Here is a 15392-nt window from a genome sequence, read left to right on the forward strand (position 1 = left end):
GTAGTACGAAATATATATATTTCCCTACCACCTGCCTTCACATTTAAGGGCATGAACATTATCACAGAACCTGTTCCAGAAATATAAATTAGCGCAGTTCTGAAAAGCAGCACTATAGGTAAAAGTCGCAGAATGGCATGTCAGACAAGAGAAACCTGTGCACACAATGACAAAAAAATTGCCACTGTATTGAAAAGAGCATAGCTGTGAAAAAATGCCATGTCTGTGTGATACAAGCAAAGTAAATTACAAGGGACCAGTCTTACGATACTGAGATATGTGTATTTCAGACATTTCTCATGCTAGGAGTATGCATCCTCTCCACATCCAAGAGTCATGGAGGGTGGAGTTCAGAGTGTACCTATATAAACCTGTATTTTGGGATGTCCCAATGGAGTGACAAGTTTGATTGCTGCCTTCTGTCAACCTGTTGCTCTGGTACTGCTTGTGATTGTGCCAGCATTTCTAGCAGAGGATGGAGAATGCGGCACGGAAGGTAAGAAAATAATCTCAGCTTTTTCTGTGCTTTTGTAGCTGCTGAAAGAGACTTTGCAGGGAAAGCTTCCAGGCCTTTGAATTTGAATCCCCTGAAATACCAATGGCTGTTATTGGATGTATATCTGATTTTGCTGTGAGCATTGTTTTTTTGACAAAGAATTTCAGGGAAGTAGTCAGTCCTTTGTAGGAGGAAGTCACAGGACAACTGGATGCTAAGCTCTGATTATTCAGTACAAGGAAATGTATTCAAATTTTATAAAGGGAAATGGATTTGTTAACAAGCTGTGTTATCAAAAGAGAGGATAAGAGAAAGAAGAGAAATCAGTAGGCTTTAGGAGATATAGGGCGAAAACGCATGGTTGCTTTAGCCTCCTTTATTCCCTGTTTCAGCCAGGATTCAGCCAGGATCGAATGCATGCGTTTCATCGAATGTGCATTCTATCCTGTCTGAATCCTGGCTGAAACAGGGAATAAAGGAGGCTAAAGCAACCATGTGTTTTCACCCATAGAAGGTACCCGTTTATTTTTTATTTGGAGAATTTTCACTCTTTCTAGAGCTGAACTAAAGGCATATTACAATATTTATAAAACAAAATACAATTAGAAATCCACGTTAGTTAGATCTGCCTGTTCTTCTAAAAACAACAACTAGGTGGCAATGCCAAAAGCCCTTCTGAACAACTTTGCTTTTCACATCTTGGGGAATCTCAGCAATGTGGAAGCATTCCTAACAGCTTCAGGAAGGCTGTTCCGTGGAACAGAATCAGCTACTGAAAAGGGTCTGCATATAACAGTGGCTGAGCGAACAACCCTAGAAGAGGGCATAACTGTTAACGTGTTGGTCAGAAGAGCAGATCTATCACACAGTTTGATACAATAGTCATGTGCACAGGACGCTGATAAAAATTATGTTTGTAGTTAAGTTTCCCAATCTTCACTAGCCCAGTTTCTACAAAAAGCCTGGTTACCAATTTGAACTTTAGTAGCTTTTCATTGCACATCAATTAATTTATCATGATTGGTTCCTTGTTTTAAGTCAGGGGTGGGGAACCTTTTTCCCGCCAAGGGCCATTTGGATATTTATAACATCATTTGCGGGCCATACAAAATTATCAACTTAAAAATTAGCCGACCAAGCCCCAAGCAGGCAGCTGCCCCAGATGACACCCCCCAGAACGGGCAAGCAGGCAGGCATTCAACCTGTAGCGCACATGCCCACCTGGTGGCACAGGATGGTCCGTTGCACCGGCCAGGCGTGGCCATCCAGCTACATGCCAGAGTTGCTCCCGCTCTGCGTGGTCGGGGCCGGATTCTACAGCTGGCTCCTGCTACCTACGCCTACAGGGATGAAATCAGGACACACTGGCTAAGAACTCCCCCCCCCCCGTGCATTCGGGCCCTGCCCCCTTTAACCCCTTCATTGTCGCCACTTCCACCCCCAGCTTTCTTGTAGTACAGAGGGAATACGTTTCTCCATGGCCCGGGTGGGAAAGGGTTAATACAGTTTCTTGGGCGGTCCTAGCAGCTCCACAGCTAATGACTCTTCTGCAAGGGGGGGGAAAGGTTCCTTTTCTCTTCAAAACAAACTCACATCTGCCTTGTATAGAGGCTATTCCTGTCTGCTATTCCTATCACCAGTCTTAGATCCTTCTGAGCTAGAGATCTGCCAGGACCCACGAAGGGCCAGACCAAATGTTTTCACGGGCCTTAAACGGCCCCCGGGCCTGATGTTCCCCATGCCTATTTTAAGTAAATGTCCTGGATGTTCCCACAAACCTGAGTAAAGGCCCAGGCTTGCAGAAAAATCTGAATGTAAAAAAAACACACACACATTGGGGGCTAACCCTCCCAAGGTAATAGAATAGGCTCCACCCCCAAAATCTCCAGGTATTTCCCAACCGGAGCTGGTGACCCTATCACTGAGTGACCGTGGGCAAGTTCCATATTCTCAGCCTAACCTACTTCACAGGTTGTTGTGAGGATAAAACGGAGGAGGGGAGAATTCTGTAAGCTGATTTGAGTCCCCATTATGGAGATAGGAGGGGTATAAATAAATGTAGCCAAAGTTTGGGGCTGATAAAAGATAGATTGCTGGGTGGGTGGGAAGGAGAAAAGAAAGTATGGAAAAGTGAAACTATGGGGGTTGCCAAGTGGAGCAAGAGAAGAAACAGTGTGGGGAGGAGGATACAGGAGAAAGCGAGCTGCCCCATGCAAGTCTAACTGGGCTGGAGGTTGGCTTACTGGCTGGCACCATGCAGAGTTTTGCTAGGAGGAATCTGCCAGGGTAAGGTTGCCAACCTCCAGGTAATAGCTGGAGCTCTCCTGCTATTGCAACTGATCTCCAGCCGACAGAGATCAGATCACCTGGAGAAAATGGCCGTTTTGGCAACTGGACTCTATGGCATTGAAGTCCCTCCCTTCCCCAAACCACACCCTCCTCAGGCTCTGCCCCCAAAACCTCCCGCTGGTGGCAAAGAGGGACCTGGCAGCCCTATGCCAGGGGGTGGGAAGGAGGGAAAACTGAAGACAGGGGGCAGATAAAAGTAGGTTAGCTAGTGGGTGGGAAGGAAAGAAGGAAGCCGGAGAAGGGGGCAGGCTGTGGAGACTTTTAGAGAAGGAAAAGAGGAAATAGTGGGGGGAGGGGGAAATGAGATCCCCCTGTAAGCTCTTGCAGGTCCCCTGTGTGTTCTTACATATTATCTGCTCTGCCACTTATTTTTGTTGAGATGAATTGAGTTAACATACGTCAGTGTCAGTCGTGTGTGTGTGTGTGTGTGTGTGTGTGTGTAAAGTGCCGTCAAGTCGCAGCCGACTTATGGCGACCTCTTTGGGGGTTTTCATGGCAAGAGACTAACTGAGGTGGTTTGCCAGTGCCTTCCTCTGCACACTAACGCTGGTATTCCGTGGTGGTCTCCCATCCAAATACTAACCAGGGCTGACCCTGCTTAGCTTCTGAGATCTGATGAGATCAGGCTAGCCTGGGCCATCCAGGTCAGGGCGTGTCAGTCTTATGTGCAGACAATGTGCAGACAGTATGGCCAGCATTAGAAAACATGTTCTATAGGTATTGATGATCATGGAATCACAGGTAGTCATTTGCCACTTTTCAAAGCCTTGGAAAACACTGTGTACTAACTCCACCAGTCCAATAGACTGCGTTCTAATTAAGAGCAAGGTTCCCTGAACTAGTTTTTCCTATTGCCTCTTCCACGTGCTTCTTTTTGATGTGGTCCCCACCTATGCCTTTTATGCACGGGTTGTTTCCATGGCAATCATCCCTGATTGCTTTGGGGCTTTGTTTTCATTATGCACGTCTTTCCCAATCTTTAAAAGTCACTTCGCTCCCCCCCCCCCGCGTTTTCTGGATGCTGCCAGAAACAGCATCCAGAAAACGCGGGGAGAGAGTGACGTGACTTCTAAAGGTCAGAAAAGATGTGCATAATGAGAACAAAGCCCTGGAGTAGTTGGAGGGTGATCACGATGGAAACAACCCATGCATTAAAGGCCCTAAAAGGTTTGTTATAGCACACTTCTGAGTTTCATGCAGGTTTTCCAGCGCTGGCTCTATCGACTGAGGCTGTTCATCACAGGACGTTCTTCTGTTTCTGACTGTGCTGCAAGTTGCAAAAACCTCAATTTAGGAGCAAGCTTGATGACTAGAAAAAAGGAACTGCTTACGTTTATAGCATAGATCTAGAAATAAGTGTAGGTTTGCAGCTGTAGTAGAATCACTGAGTTTCATGCAATATTCTAGAAAGCAAACAAAAGCAGCCTTGAAATCCCTAACTTTCCCTGTTTTCTCAGGACTTTTGCTTCTGAGGTGAGTTTGGAGAAGACTGTGGCAAATTGGGTATATTATTTACTTACTTTATTTACATCCTGCCTTTCTCCCCAATGGGGATCTAAAGTGGCTTACATACTCCTCCTCCATTTTATCTTCACCACAACCCTGTGAGGTAGGTTAGGCTGAGAGTGTGTGACTGGCCCAAGGTCACCTGGCAAACTTCAATGGCAGAGTAGGGATTCGAAAGTGGGTCTCCCAGATCCTAGATCAACATTTTGACCACAATACCACCCTGGCTCCTTGAAGCTGAATTTGAAATTGAAATGGTCTCTTCAACAGACATGGCAGATGTGGCACATTTTAAAGTGGAGAGCAGAGGCAAGATGTCCTCTGTTAATCGTTGCCGTTAGGGTTGTCAAGTCCCTCTTCGCTACCAGCGGGAGATTTTTGGGGCGGAGCCTGAGGAGGGCGGGGGTTGAAAAGGGGAGGGACTTTAATGCTATAGAGTCCAATTGTCAAAGTGGCCATTTTCTCCAGGTGAACTGATATCTATTGGCTGGAGATCAATTGTAATAGCAGAAGATCTCCAGCTATTTCCTGGAGGTTGGCAACCCTAGTTGTCCTGCATCTTGTGTCGGATTCTAGTGTGTTTTTTACGTAACTGGCTCAGATGGTGTTGCTTCCCCTAGAGCAGTACTTGGTGGCTTTCAATTGTTTTTGTGGCAACAGTTCTGTGGGGGAAGTAATACATGGGAAAAAAAGCCCTGAATTATGGCCATCCTGCTCTTCCCTCTTTTAATGCATTTTGGGGCATCAGAGAGTTTCTCTAGTGCCTAGGGACAGCAGACTCCTGCCAGGAGCCAAGTGAGAATGTCAGCTGCTGGAGGTTCCTGCTTTGTGTACTTTCTGCTCTGGAAATCCATTCACCAAACATTTAATTCTGTAGTGTTCTATTTGCTGGTATCGCAGCAGCCTAATTAAAACCGTACAGAATTCATGCTGCATTCTAGTAAGGGCAGTTATTGCAAAGCTTGGTAACTGCACTTCTAAAGCCGGAAACAAGTGTAATCTTGAAGATCATAGTCTTGAAGGCCTGTTTATTATTTATTTATACTTTCATCTCGCCCTCAACCCCTGGCCCAGGTTTACAGCAATATATAAATGGTAAATGAATCCTTATCTTTCAGTAGTTTAAACATTTGGTATTTTCCGTACCAGATGAGAATGAAAATGGTCTGGCATGAGATTAATAAAATATTGTGAGAATGAGGTTTGGCCATGAAAATGCACACATATCTTAAGAATAAAGGTGTAGCAAAGATACATAATGCTTGATCATGTAAGTCTTATATAAGCAGACTCCTGGAAAGCAAGGAGAGTTTTAGAATGACCACCAGAATATTTGGACCAGAGTTTGGAAGGGACATAACTGCAATATGACGTTGATAGCAAGCCCTCAGACTCATTTAATGTAACTAGTCACTTTACACCTACTTCTGTTGAAATGCTTTTCTATGTGGGTATGCATGTGTATATATGTTTATAAATATTAAGTCTGAAAACAGAAACCCATGATTCAAGTTTTAAATATTTTAAATATGTAAGAGGTCTAATAAAAACTCCTGGACATGCTGTGAATTCAAAGGTTAGAAAATTCCACTCAGTTGGAAACACTTGCTGTGGTTACACATGTTTTAACAATGGGCACTTTATAGCTGTCTGGTGCAGAATTCTAACTTGCATGTTCCTAACAAAGCTGGATGCAAATACAATTTTGTATGCAGTCTTGAACCAATTTGCACTAACACCGAAAAAGTATTGAACATCCTAACCTACGTTCCATACTGAAACTGCAGTTTTGATTTGACTGATTTGCTTTCTAAACATTTCAGACTGGGTCTAAAAGGGCTATAGACATTAAATACGATCAAGCAAGGGGCTAGTATTGAAAAATCGCTGCCATAACACTGTAACTTCATTGCAATAATTTCAGCTCCTGGTTGGAGGGATCTTTCTCTGCACTTAATCTTCGACAACAGAACTATTGTAAAAACAGACAACAGAACTATTGTAATTTCCTTAGGCTGAGATCAAGAGCAGCACTCACCTGGGTCTGGACTCCACACTTGAGAGGAAGTCTTAATCTTAATAGGTTGCCTGCAACAGTGCATCCGAAAACAACAGTCTCTTTTCTTGTTCATGCAAGAGTTCTTTTTTTGGGGGGGGGGGGGAAATGCAACATAAGGATGCACATCTCACTCTTGTAGTAAATGAGACTGTTCTTACTGATTAATGTCCATTAGAAGTACCAACAGTGCCTAATAGATATTAAATAGTAGTAGTACTGAACAGATGTGCTCCCTTTCCAGAGTTACAGAGCCACTTCAAATATTTGTAGGATGGTCCCATGACAGCTACACCTTGGAGAGCATATTTCATTTTCTTCCTCTTGCTGAGCCCCACATATAAAGTGTGGGTGTTTTTTATGCCCCAAATATACAGATCATGGTTTAGTTACAAAGGATAATGCAGGGGGGTCAGGGATTGCACTGTCAATGAGGAATGGGAATAATGAGAATTCTTCAACCTCTTTGAAGCCTCAAGTTGAAGACTTATCTGCATAATCCATAGAGCTTCTTATGCAGTAGTTTGCTTCCCCACTTTTGTACACAAAACTTTCCATGGATGCATCTTCTGAATAGATAACACAGCTGGGGTAATCTTGAGTGGGCAGCATGTGTATGCCTGATTTCAGACTCTCTGCCCCTTTTCCTGACAGGTTACTGGAATCAGGCACTGAGCTGGGGGAAGGAGCGCTCTGGGCAGGTGGGGAGGGGGGAGGGTGTGTTCCCCACACACTGGAGCCAGGTGCTGGTGGCCCCAGGGGCGGAGAGAAATGCACCAAGTGGGACACGCAGTGCCCCCCCCCCCATACCTGTGCCGCAGTGCGGTGGCACTCCTTCCCCCCATGCCCTCGCTCACCATGCCTGCGCTGGCTCCCTCCCTCTTCTTGCACCCGGGGCAAGGGCTTCCGCCAGACCCTCCCAAGAGCTGGCACCTTAAAGACGAACAAAACTTCTGGCAGGGTATGAGCTTTTGTGAATTACAGCTTACTTCTTCAGATATATCACACCATGGTTAATGAAAGTTACTTGTCAGCTACTCTTTCAGACCTGAAACTCCTGATATCCAAGGGGAAGATTCCACTCTCCTTTGTAATATAATTACAGTTTCCTTGCTTAAGCAGCTACTTCAAGACTCATAGCACCTGCAGCAATAATTTAACATTATGCAAATACTCAGTGAATGGTTGGGTGCCTATAAAACAATCCATAAACTGGGCTTGGCGCTTTGTTTTGTTTGTTGGACTGAATTTGACTTCCTTCTGCCTTCAGATTGAATGCACAGATACACTTACTAGCTTTTAAATGCTGATGGGATCATTTGCCTTGCCCTTTACCCATGCTTCAAGAAGGCTGTCAGCCTTTAATGTTTTTTAAGTGCTGGATGAATGCTTTAAATTGTTTTTGTGTTACCTTTTTATTTGTTATTTTTATTTATTTTCCCCCAATGTCCTTCCAGTCAGGAAAACAGCACAAGCCCATAACTACCACCTGTTCAAACTCCAGAGAGGTTTTGCAGCATAATTTTCTACTTTAATTTCCACCTGCAAACTGGCAACCCTAGAAGTAGGATCGGTTGCAGAGTGCATAGCCAACACAGCAGAACTGTGTTTGTGTGCTACTCAGGAAATAAAAGTTTACACAGTGCCTTTCTTCATGTGTGTTAAGTGCTGTCAAGTCACTTCCAAATTATGGTGATCCTATGACTTAATGACTTCCAGAATATCCTGTTGTTAACAGCCTTGATCAGGTCTTGCAAACTGAGGGCTGTGGATTTTTTTATTGAGTCAATCCATCTCTTGTTGGGTCTTCCTCTTTTCCTGCTGCCTTCAAATTTTCCTAGCATTATTGTCTTTTCCAGTGACTCTTGTCTTCTCAGAATGTGACCAAGTAGGATAGCCTCAGTTTAGTCATTTTAGCTTCTAGGGAGAACTCAGGCTTGATTTGATATAGAACCCACTTATTTGTCTTTTTGACAGTCCATGGGATCCATAAAACAAAGCAGGATTACACCTGAGTACCAAGACCACCTTTGAATGGATTACATAACTTTAAGGTTGACGATAAAGAAACTGAAATTGTTCAAGGTTTACTATTCCTTGGCTCCACCATCAACCAGAAGGGAGACTGCAACCAAGAAGTCAGAAGGAGATTGAGACTGAGAAGGGCCGCCATGAAGGAGCTAGAAAAGATTCTTAAGTGTAAGAATGTGTCACTGGCAATCAAGATAATTCATGTCATAGTATTCCCCATTACTATGCATGGGCGTGAAGTTAGACTGTGAAGAAAGCCGACAGGAAAAACGTTGATTTATTTGAAATGTGATGTTGAAGGAGAGTTTTATCCGGTCATTTATATGTGTGTTTCTTTTGACTGGTTTACAAACTTGTATTTTTATGCTTGATTAGGGAGTTCCGTGAGCATCAGAGGAGACTTGCTGGATCAGACCAGTAGTCCAGTTACTCTGGAGGGCCAACAACAGGGCAAAGAGGCTGAGGCCTTCCCCTGAGGGTGCCCACTGGCACTGGTATTCAGAGGTTTACTGTCTCTGAATGTGGAGGTTCCCTTTAGTCACCATGGCTACTAGCCACTGATAGAGCTATCCTCCATGAATGAAACCCCCAACTTTCCTGTTAGTAGCTTGGATATACGGTTTTTGTGAATGGCACAAGCCATTCACTATTAGATATATGGTAATGCAATTAATTATAGCAGAGAGACACAAGTAAAGAAAATCTGGGAATTTAAGTGGTGCGCATCTAAAGATGGTGTAGATAATTTCAGCTCACGAGAGGCCTGTGGGAAATAAAATAATATTAACACCAGGCATTCCACCTCCTCACCATTCCCTGTACAGGCAATGATTGCTGCTTCTCTGGAATTGTATGTAGAGTTTCCAGGTCACCTAAGATGGATGGAACTGGGAACTAAGAGGTGGTGCCTTATTAGGTAAGGAGATGGAGGTTGGTGAGATATGTGGGAGCTATGGGGAACTGGAGCATTTTGGCACTTTGTGGATCAGGATAGATGCTGATAAACATGGTGGTAGAGCTAGCAGCAAAAGCACATCAAGCAGAAAATAGTTTGTCCCCTTGGTTTTGTCCCCTTGCTTGAAATGTTAGTGTTTCCACTGGAGACCCTGAGAAGGAGGCTAACTGTCCAGCCTAGACAGAGTTTACCCTTCTGAGTAGAGATGCCAGCCTCCAGGTGGCACCTGGAGATCCCCCAGAATTACACCTCATCTCCACACTACAGAGGTCAGGTCCCCTGGAGAGAATGGGTGCTTTGGAGGGATGACTCTATGGCACTGTACACCTCTGAGGTCCCTGACCTCCCCAGGCTCCATCCCTATATCTCTAGGAGTTTCCCAACCTGGATCTGGCAACCCTGCTTCTAAGCTTAAAAGGATGTGACTCTGCTTAGGATTGCGACATCAAACCCTGAAACTTCAGGTGAAACCCTGACAGTCATAACTCTACAGAGCCCAGGCCTGAGAATCATTTATTTTGAAATTTCATTAGCCCTCTTTAGCGAATACCGTGTGTGTCTGGCCGCTTGGCTGTACTCTCCCTGCATGAATAGGAACCCTGAAAATGTCAGGGTCCCAATTGTATGTGCAGAAGTTATGTAATACAGTGGTACGTGCATTGGAGCACTATGCATGCATTCCACTGTATGTCTCGTGGCTGGGGATAAGTGGATTAGGATCTAGAAGACCCATGTTCTATTCATTGTCATAGAAGCTCACTGGGCCAGTCACACACACTCAGCCTAACTTACCTCACAGGGTTGTTGTAAGGATAAAATGGAGAAGAGGAGAAAGATTTAAGCTGCTTTGGGTCTCCATCTTGGTTTGTGAACTTTGGAGAAGGTGTGAATAGGGTTATTTACTCAGCAATTTATTTACCACTACATAACACTTACTTTCCCCGTAGTTCTTAGCCTACCAATCTTGTTCATAAAAAAGGTGTTGGCAGCAATTTTGTATGCAGACATAACTGGACAGAATGTTGGAGTATAAGTAGCCTAGTTCCAAAACAAACTGAATGTATGTTACAACAAGAAGCTTTTCAAGGAAGAACTATTTTTGCAGATTATGCAACTTTAAATTCAAGTAAATGCAATCAGGTGGAAGTTGAGCAGTTTAGTATTTCATGTTAATGAAACCTCAAGCATAAATGCTGATTAGACTGTCAATACTTTACATATTTAAATAGTTCCCTTGGAAGGTGTAGGGTATATTATTTTGTGACTTGACAAATGGAATGCAATGTCAGGCACTCAGGGCCAAACTAGACATCACAGCAGCCCTGGTCTGAACCGTGGAGGCTGACACCATTGTAGAGATGAATTTAGCTATTAAGAAATGCTGTGATGGCCCAGTCTTCATCAGGCTTGCAGTGTGGTGGGACCAGGTGATCTTGTTTCCCCCTACTCTGTTTCAAGAGATAAGACAGCCACGAAGGAAGAGAGAAAAGGATAGTGGGAATGAATGCAAACTGTTGTAGAGGCAAAAATTATATGCCTGCAGCTCCATATTATTATTATTTGTTTGAATACATGAATGCATGAAGCGACTTGATACTGAGTCAGACTTAGGGTTCCCAGTTGCCCAGTAGTGGCAGGCCGATTGCTTCTGCTGCCCACCGAAACTCAGCTGGTTGTCAGGTGGAAGCAGCCCGGAGGAAAGGAGGGAGAGCGATTAGCGTCACCTATGTGATGACATCGCTTCTGGTTTATGCGGAAGTGCCGGCATCACACTGGGGGGGACACTCTAGCACTTGTGAAATAACTCTATGGAAACCATGTGTGGAAATGCTGGCACTTCTGCATAAACTGGAAGTGACATAATCGCATGGGGGATGCCCGTCACTGCTCCCCGAATCTGCCCCCTTAAACTTCCAGCCGGTTGCCAGGATGGACCTGGCAATCCTAGTTAGACGATCAGGGTCAGTGTTGCCTACTCTGACTGGCTGCAGCTCTCCAGAATCTCAAGCAGAGGTCTTTCACATCACCCACTACCTGATCCTTTTAATTGTGTGTGTGTTAAGTGCCTTCAAGTCGCTTCCGACTCATGGCGTAGTTGCCATATATTGAACCTGGGAACTTCTACATGCTGTGATGCTGAGAGCCCATGGTCCCAACCATATATTTATTTATTTAGAAATGTCTGTGCTGCATCTCCTGCTTCAAGTAGCTTATAAAGTAAACCACAAATACAATCATCATAATCAATATATGTAATTCTTAACATGGCCATATCTATGGATAGTTCTCTGTTCATGGATTCAATCTCTGCATATAAGATGAAAGTTTGGTAGGTTGGCTGATGGGTAGGAAGGAGAAGGAAGGAGGGAAAGGTCCTTGCATGTCTGAGACTTAGGGTTGCCAGCTCCGGGTAGGAAAATACCTGGAGATTTTTGAGGCAGAGCCTGAGGAGGGCAGGGTTTGGGGAGGGGAGGAACTTCAATGCCATAGAGTCCAATTGCCAAAGCGGCCATTTACTCCAGGTGAATGGATCTCTGTCAGCTGGAGATCAGTTGTAATAGCAGGACAACTCCAGCTAGTACCTGGAAGTTGGCAACCCTACTAAGACTGCAAGTAAGGAGAGGAAACACTAAATCGTCCCACCTGGACATCTTGAACAGTAGCCTAGAATCCTCTTGGTACAGTGATACCAGAGGGTCAGTCCAGCACCACTGTCTGGTTTATAGATTGAAGGCGACTTGGAATGGGAAGAAACCATCGGGTTCTGCACTGCCAGACTACTTACCTGCCTGCCTGTTTGTCTTCTTTCCCTTGGGCATGAGGCTCTAAAATACCCAGCTTTGTGATTGCACATAGGAAGGGAACATTGGCAGTGATGTTGGACAATATCTTGCATGCCTGTCAGAACAGCTTCTGCTGATCTTTTAATCTCGACTAGGCTTTCAGAGAATCCTCGAGTTCTGCATTGTGTTAAGGAAATGGGAATGCTACGAGAGAGTGAGAATCAGAGACTTGGTGGGCTAGATACAGAGGATGGATGTGATCTGCAGGCCATGCTTGGAGGCCTATAATGATGTCAGATGTCAGGGTCCAAGCCCAGAACACCTGTTTTTGTTTTGTTTTTTAAATCTGTGTCCTTTCAAACAGAGTAGCGAAAAGCCACAAGTGTCCTAGGCTGGCTCACCTGTAATTCACTGGCTTTGTTTTGTTGCAGAACCAAGAGTTTCCAGTTTTCCTGCTGTCTGTACGGATAATAAAAGCCATTAATATATCTTCTAGAGATTCATGTAAGTTGTGAACATCCTTCATTGCACCCCTGATTCAAAATATGCTCAAGGGGCAATAAACGTCAGTGCTCTCTATTTTGTGTTATTTTGGTTGGTTCTAATCCAAAGCTATTATACTTTGATTGTGTTTGAATGTTTTTGATGGATCAACATGGCTACTTCCTTTCCTCCCCTAAATAAAAATAGTAACACAGACATTATTGTTAGAAATCTTGGATTGGCTTAAACGCCAGCAAATATGAAAGATTTGTTGCCATTTGAGAGTGGATGTTTTGCTTCAATCTTGTCTGAGGAGCTTCCACTCTTTTAAGTTGCTTTGGATCTGTTATCATTCTTGGGTATAAATTGAGAGAAGCCTCACCAAGAGAAGTGAAAATATGCCCCGATGATTTTAGCAGAGCAGAGGCCTCCTTCACATGTGCAGCTGATGTAATGGAAGCTGTTTCTCCCAGCTGTGATCCCATATCGCTAGACAGTATGGGAGTGAATGTGTGAAGCTTAAACTCCAAGATGCATGCAGGGCTGATTGCCTGGGTCTTTCCCAAGCAATCAAGATGGCACTAAGAGGGCACTTCATGCCCACTCTCATCTACTTAGAGACTCTATATTGCATAGGATGGGACAGTTCTGAGGGTCTTTCCCAAATGATTGTTGCCCTGCCTTTCTAAGATCGTAAAAACTGAATGGGAAAGATAATTGGTGTAGTTCTCATCCATAGAGATATGGTTCTTACAATGCCTTGCATGGGAAGGAGGCCTAATTGTTTCCAACTCTGTCTATTTAGGATCTCAGCCTGTTCGTCTGATGATTGTATAAATTGTCTTTAGCTGCAGTAGTGCAAATAGTACAGATGCCGCTAAGGGAAGACTTAGATGTTGCAAGAGACACAATTGGTGCCACTCTGTGTATCTTCCTCTCTTCTTCCTCACAATGTTTATTTTAATACAAAGTAAGATGTGATGTCATTGTACTATGTGTTTCTCTGTCCCTACCTCACAGGGGGATTGCAAGTATTGTATTTTACTGGGCATTACTAAAAATAAATTGTGATAATTAGTCATAGACATGATATTGATCTATGAAATTATTCATGGTCTGGAGAGAGTGGATGGGAAGAAGCTCTTCTTCCCCTCCTATAATACTAGAACTGAAGCCGAAGGGTGAGAGATTCAGGAAGAACTTCTTCATGCAGCACATAGTTAAACTGAGGAACTTGCTGCCTCAGGATGTGGTGATAGCTGCCAACATAGAAGGCTTTAAAAGGGGAGTGGACAAATTCATGGAGGATGGGGCTATCAACGGCTACTAGTCATGATGGATATCTACTCCCTCCTGTACCAGAGACAGTATGCCTCTTTGTATCAGTTGTTGGGGAGCACAGGCAAGAGGATGCTGTTGCAGCCATCCTAATTGTGAGCTTCCTACAGGCTGTGGTTGGCCACTGTGTGAACAAAATACTGGATTTGATAGACCTTTGGTCTGATCCAGCACGGCATTTATATTTTTATGTTCATGGAGTGTAACCCTCCCTGACAGAAGGGGTAGCGATGGGGAGGAGGGAGTGAACAGATACTTGGACTGCTCATGAGGTAGCAGTGTGGGACTTCTCCTTGAGGGCATGGCTTCCAAACCATTGTGGGGTCTTTATTTTTTAAAGGGGTCTTTATTTCCTCCAACACTGTGTGCTTTGGATCTCAGGCTGCAGTTTGGTTGTAACATCTAGTTCTATCCTTTGGGTAAACCAAATCACAGGTAACTGAGGCAAGAACTCTTCGATTTTATGTTACCTGTTAAGCAATCCCTCAGTGAAAAAAGAAGCATCTGGGGCATTTAAGATTCCATAAAGAGTGCTACAATATATTGCTTCACCAGTGCACAGGAGGTCAAAGGTTTAGGTCATTAGTCATAGACAGGAATGCCTGTCAGGTACCCAGGTAATTTTGATTATGCAACACTCTTGGATGCTTTGACTATTATCAGCTACTGTAATCAGCATGATTGTCTTTTGGAGTAGGTCAAAATGTTTGCAGTCCATAGAATCATATTGTTGCATGGGACAGAAAAGCTTTGCACAACATAGTTGAGCTGATCCCACAGCTATGTCATACTAAATGGCAACGAGGAGCCCATTTAAAACAGGTGAAATAAAATCTTTGGCAGGACAAATTTGGTTTGAAGTGTCGAAAACATTTCAATTCAATAGGTAAACAGATAAAGCTGCTCACAACAAAATAAGATAAAATAAGATAAAGATTAGCCTATTAATTACTTCACTGGACAAACATGGAACACCTTTCTTCTAATAGTATACAGTTCCTGCTGCCTTTAGGCACTCTGTGGCTTTCTCACAATTAGAAGACCAATTCAAGGTGCTGGTTTTGATCTTTAAATCCCTACCCACTCTTGGGCCAGCCTACCCGAAAGACCGACTTTCCTGTTATAAGCCTGTGCACCATTCCAGAGCCTCTTCCTGGATAAGCCTTTCATCTGAGTTGTGTGGTTGGCGGCTGTTTGGGTCCACTCTCCGTGACAGCCCCAACTCTATGGAAGGCTCCCCCCAAAGAGATTTGGAGGGCTGCTTTGTTAGCCTCCTTCTGGAAAAGATGCAAGGCATTCCTCTGTGGGTGGACATTCGTCAGATAACTAATCAAAATTGTATTATAGTGATGGTGAGAGTGATAGTTGGTATCCTTAATTGCTTGATTGGTTTTA

General features: G+C 44.0%; 1 protein-coding gene across 1 annotated transcript in view; it reads left to right on the forward strand.

The window, feature by feature from the left end:
- Positions 1-475: 475 nt before the first annotated feature.
- LOC130479485 (cytosolic phospholipase A2 beta-like) overlaps positions 476-15392 on the forward strand; it is a 51321-nt gene continuing 36404 nt past the window's right edge. Inside the window, exons 1-2 of the mRNA XM_056851885.1 lie at positions 476-496; positions 12608-12680. Coding sequence (XP_056707863.1) covers positions 476-496; positions 12608-12680 — 94 coding nt within the window. The remainder of the gene's footprint in view (positions 497-12607; positions 12681-15392) is intronic.

Source organism: Euleptes europaea, chromosome 6, assembly GCF_029931775.1.
Source record: "Euleptes europaea isolate rEulEur1 chromosome 6, rEulEur1.hap1, whole genome shotgun sequence".
NCBI lineage: Eukaryota > Metazoa > Chordata > Lepidosauria > Squamata > Sphaerodactylidae > Euleptes > Euleptes europaea.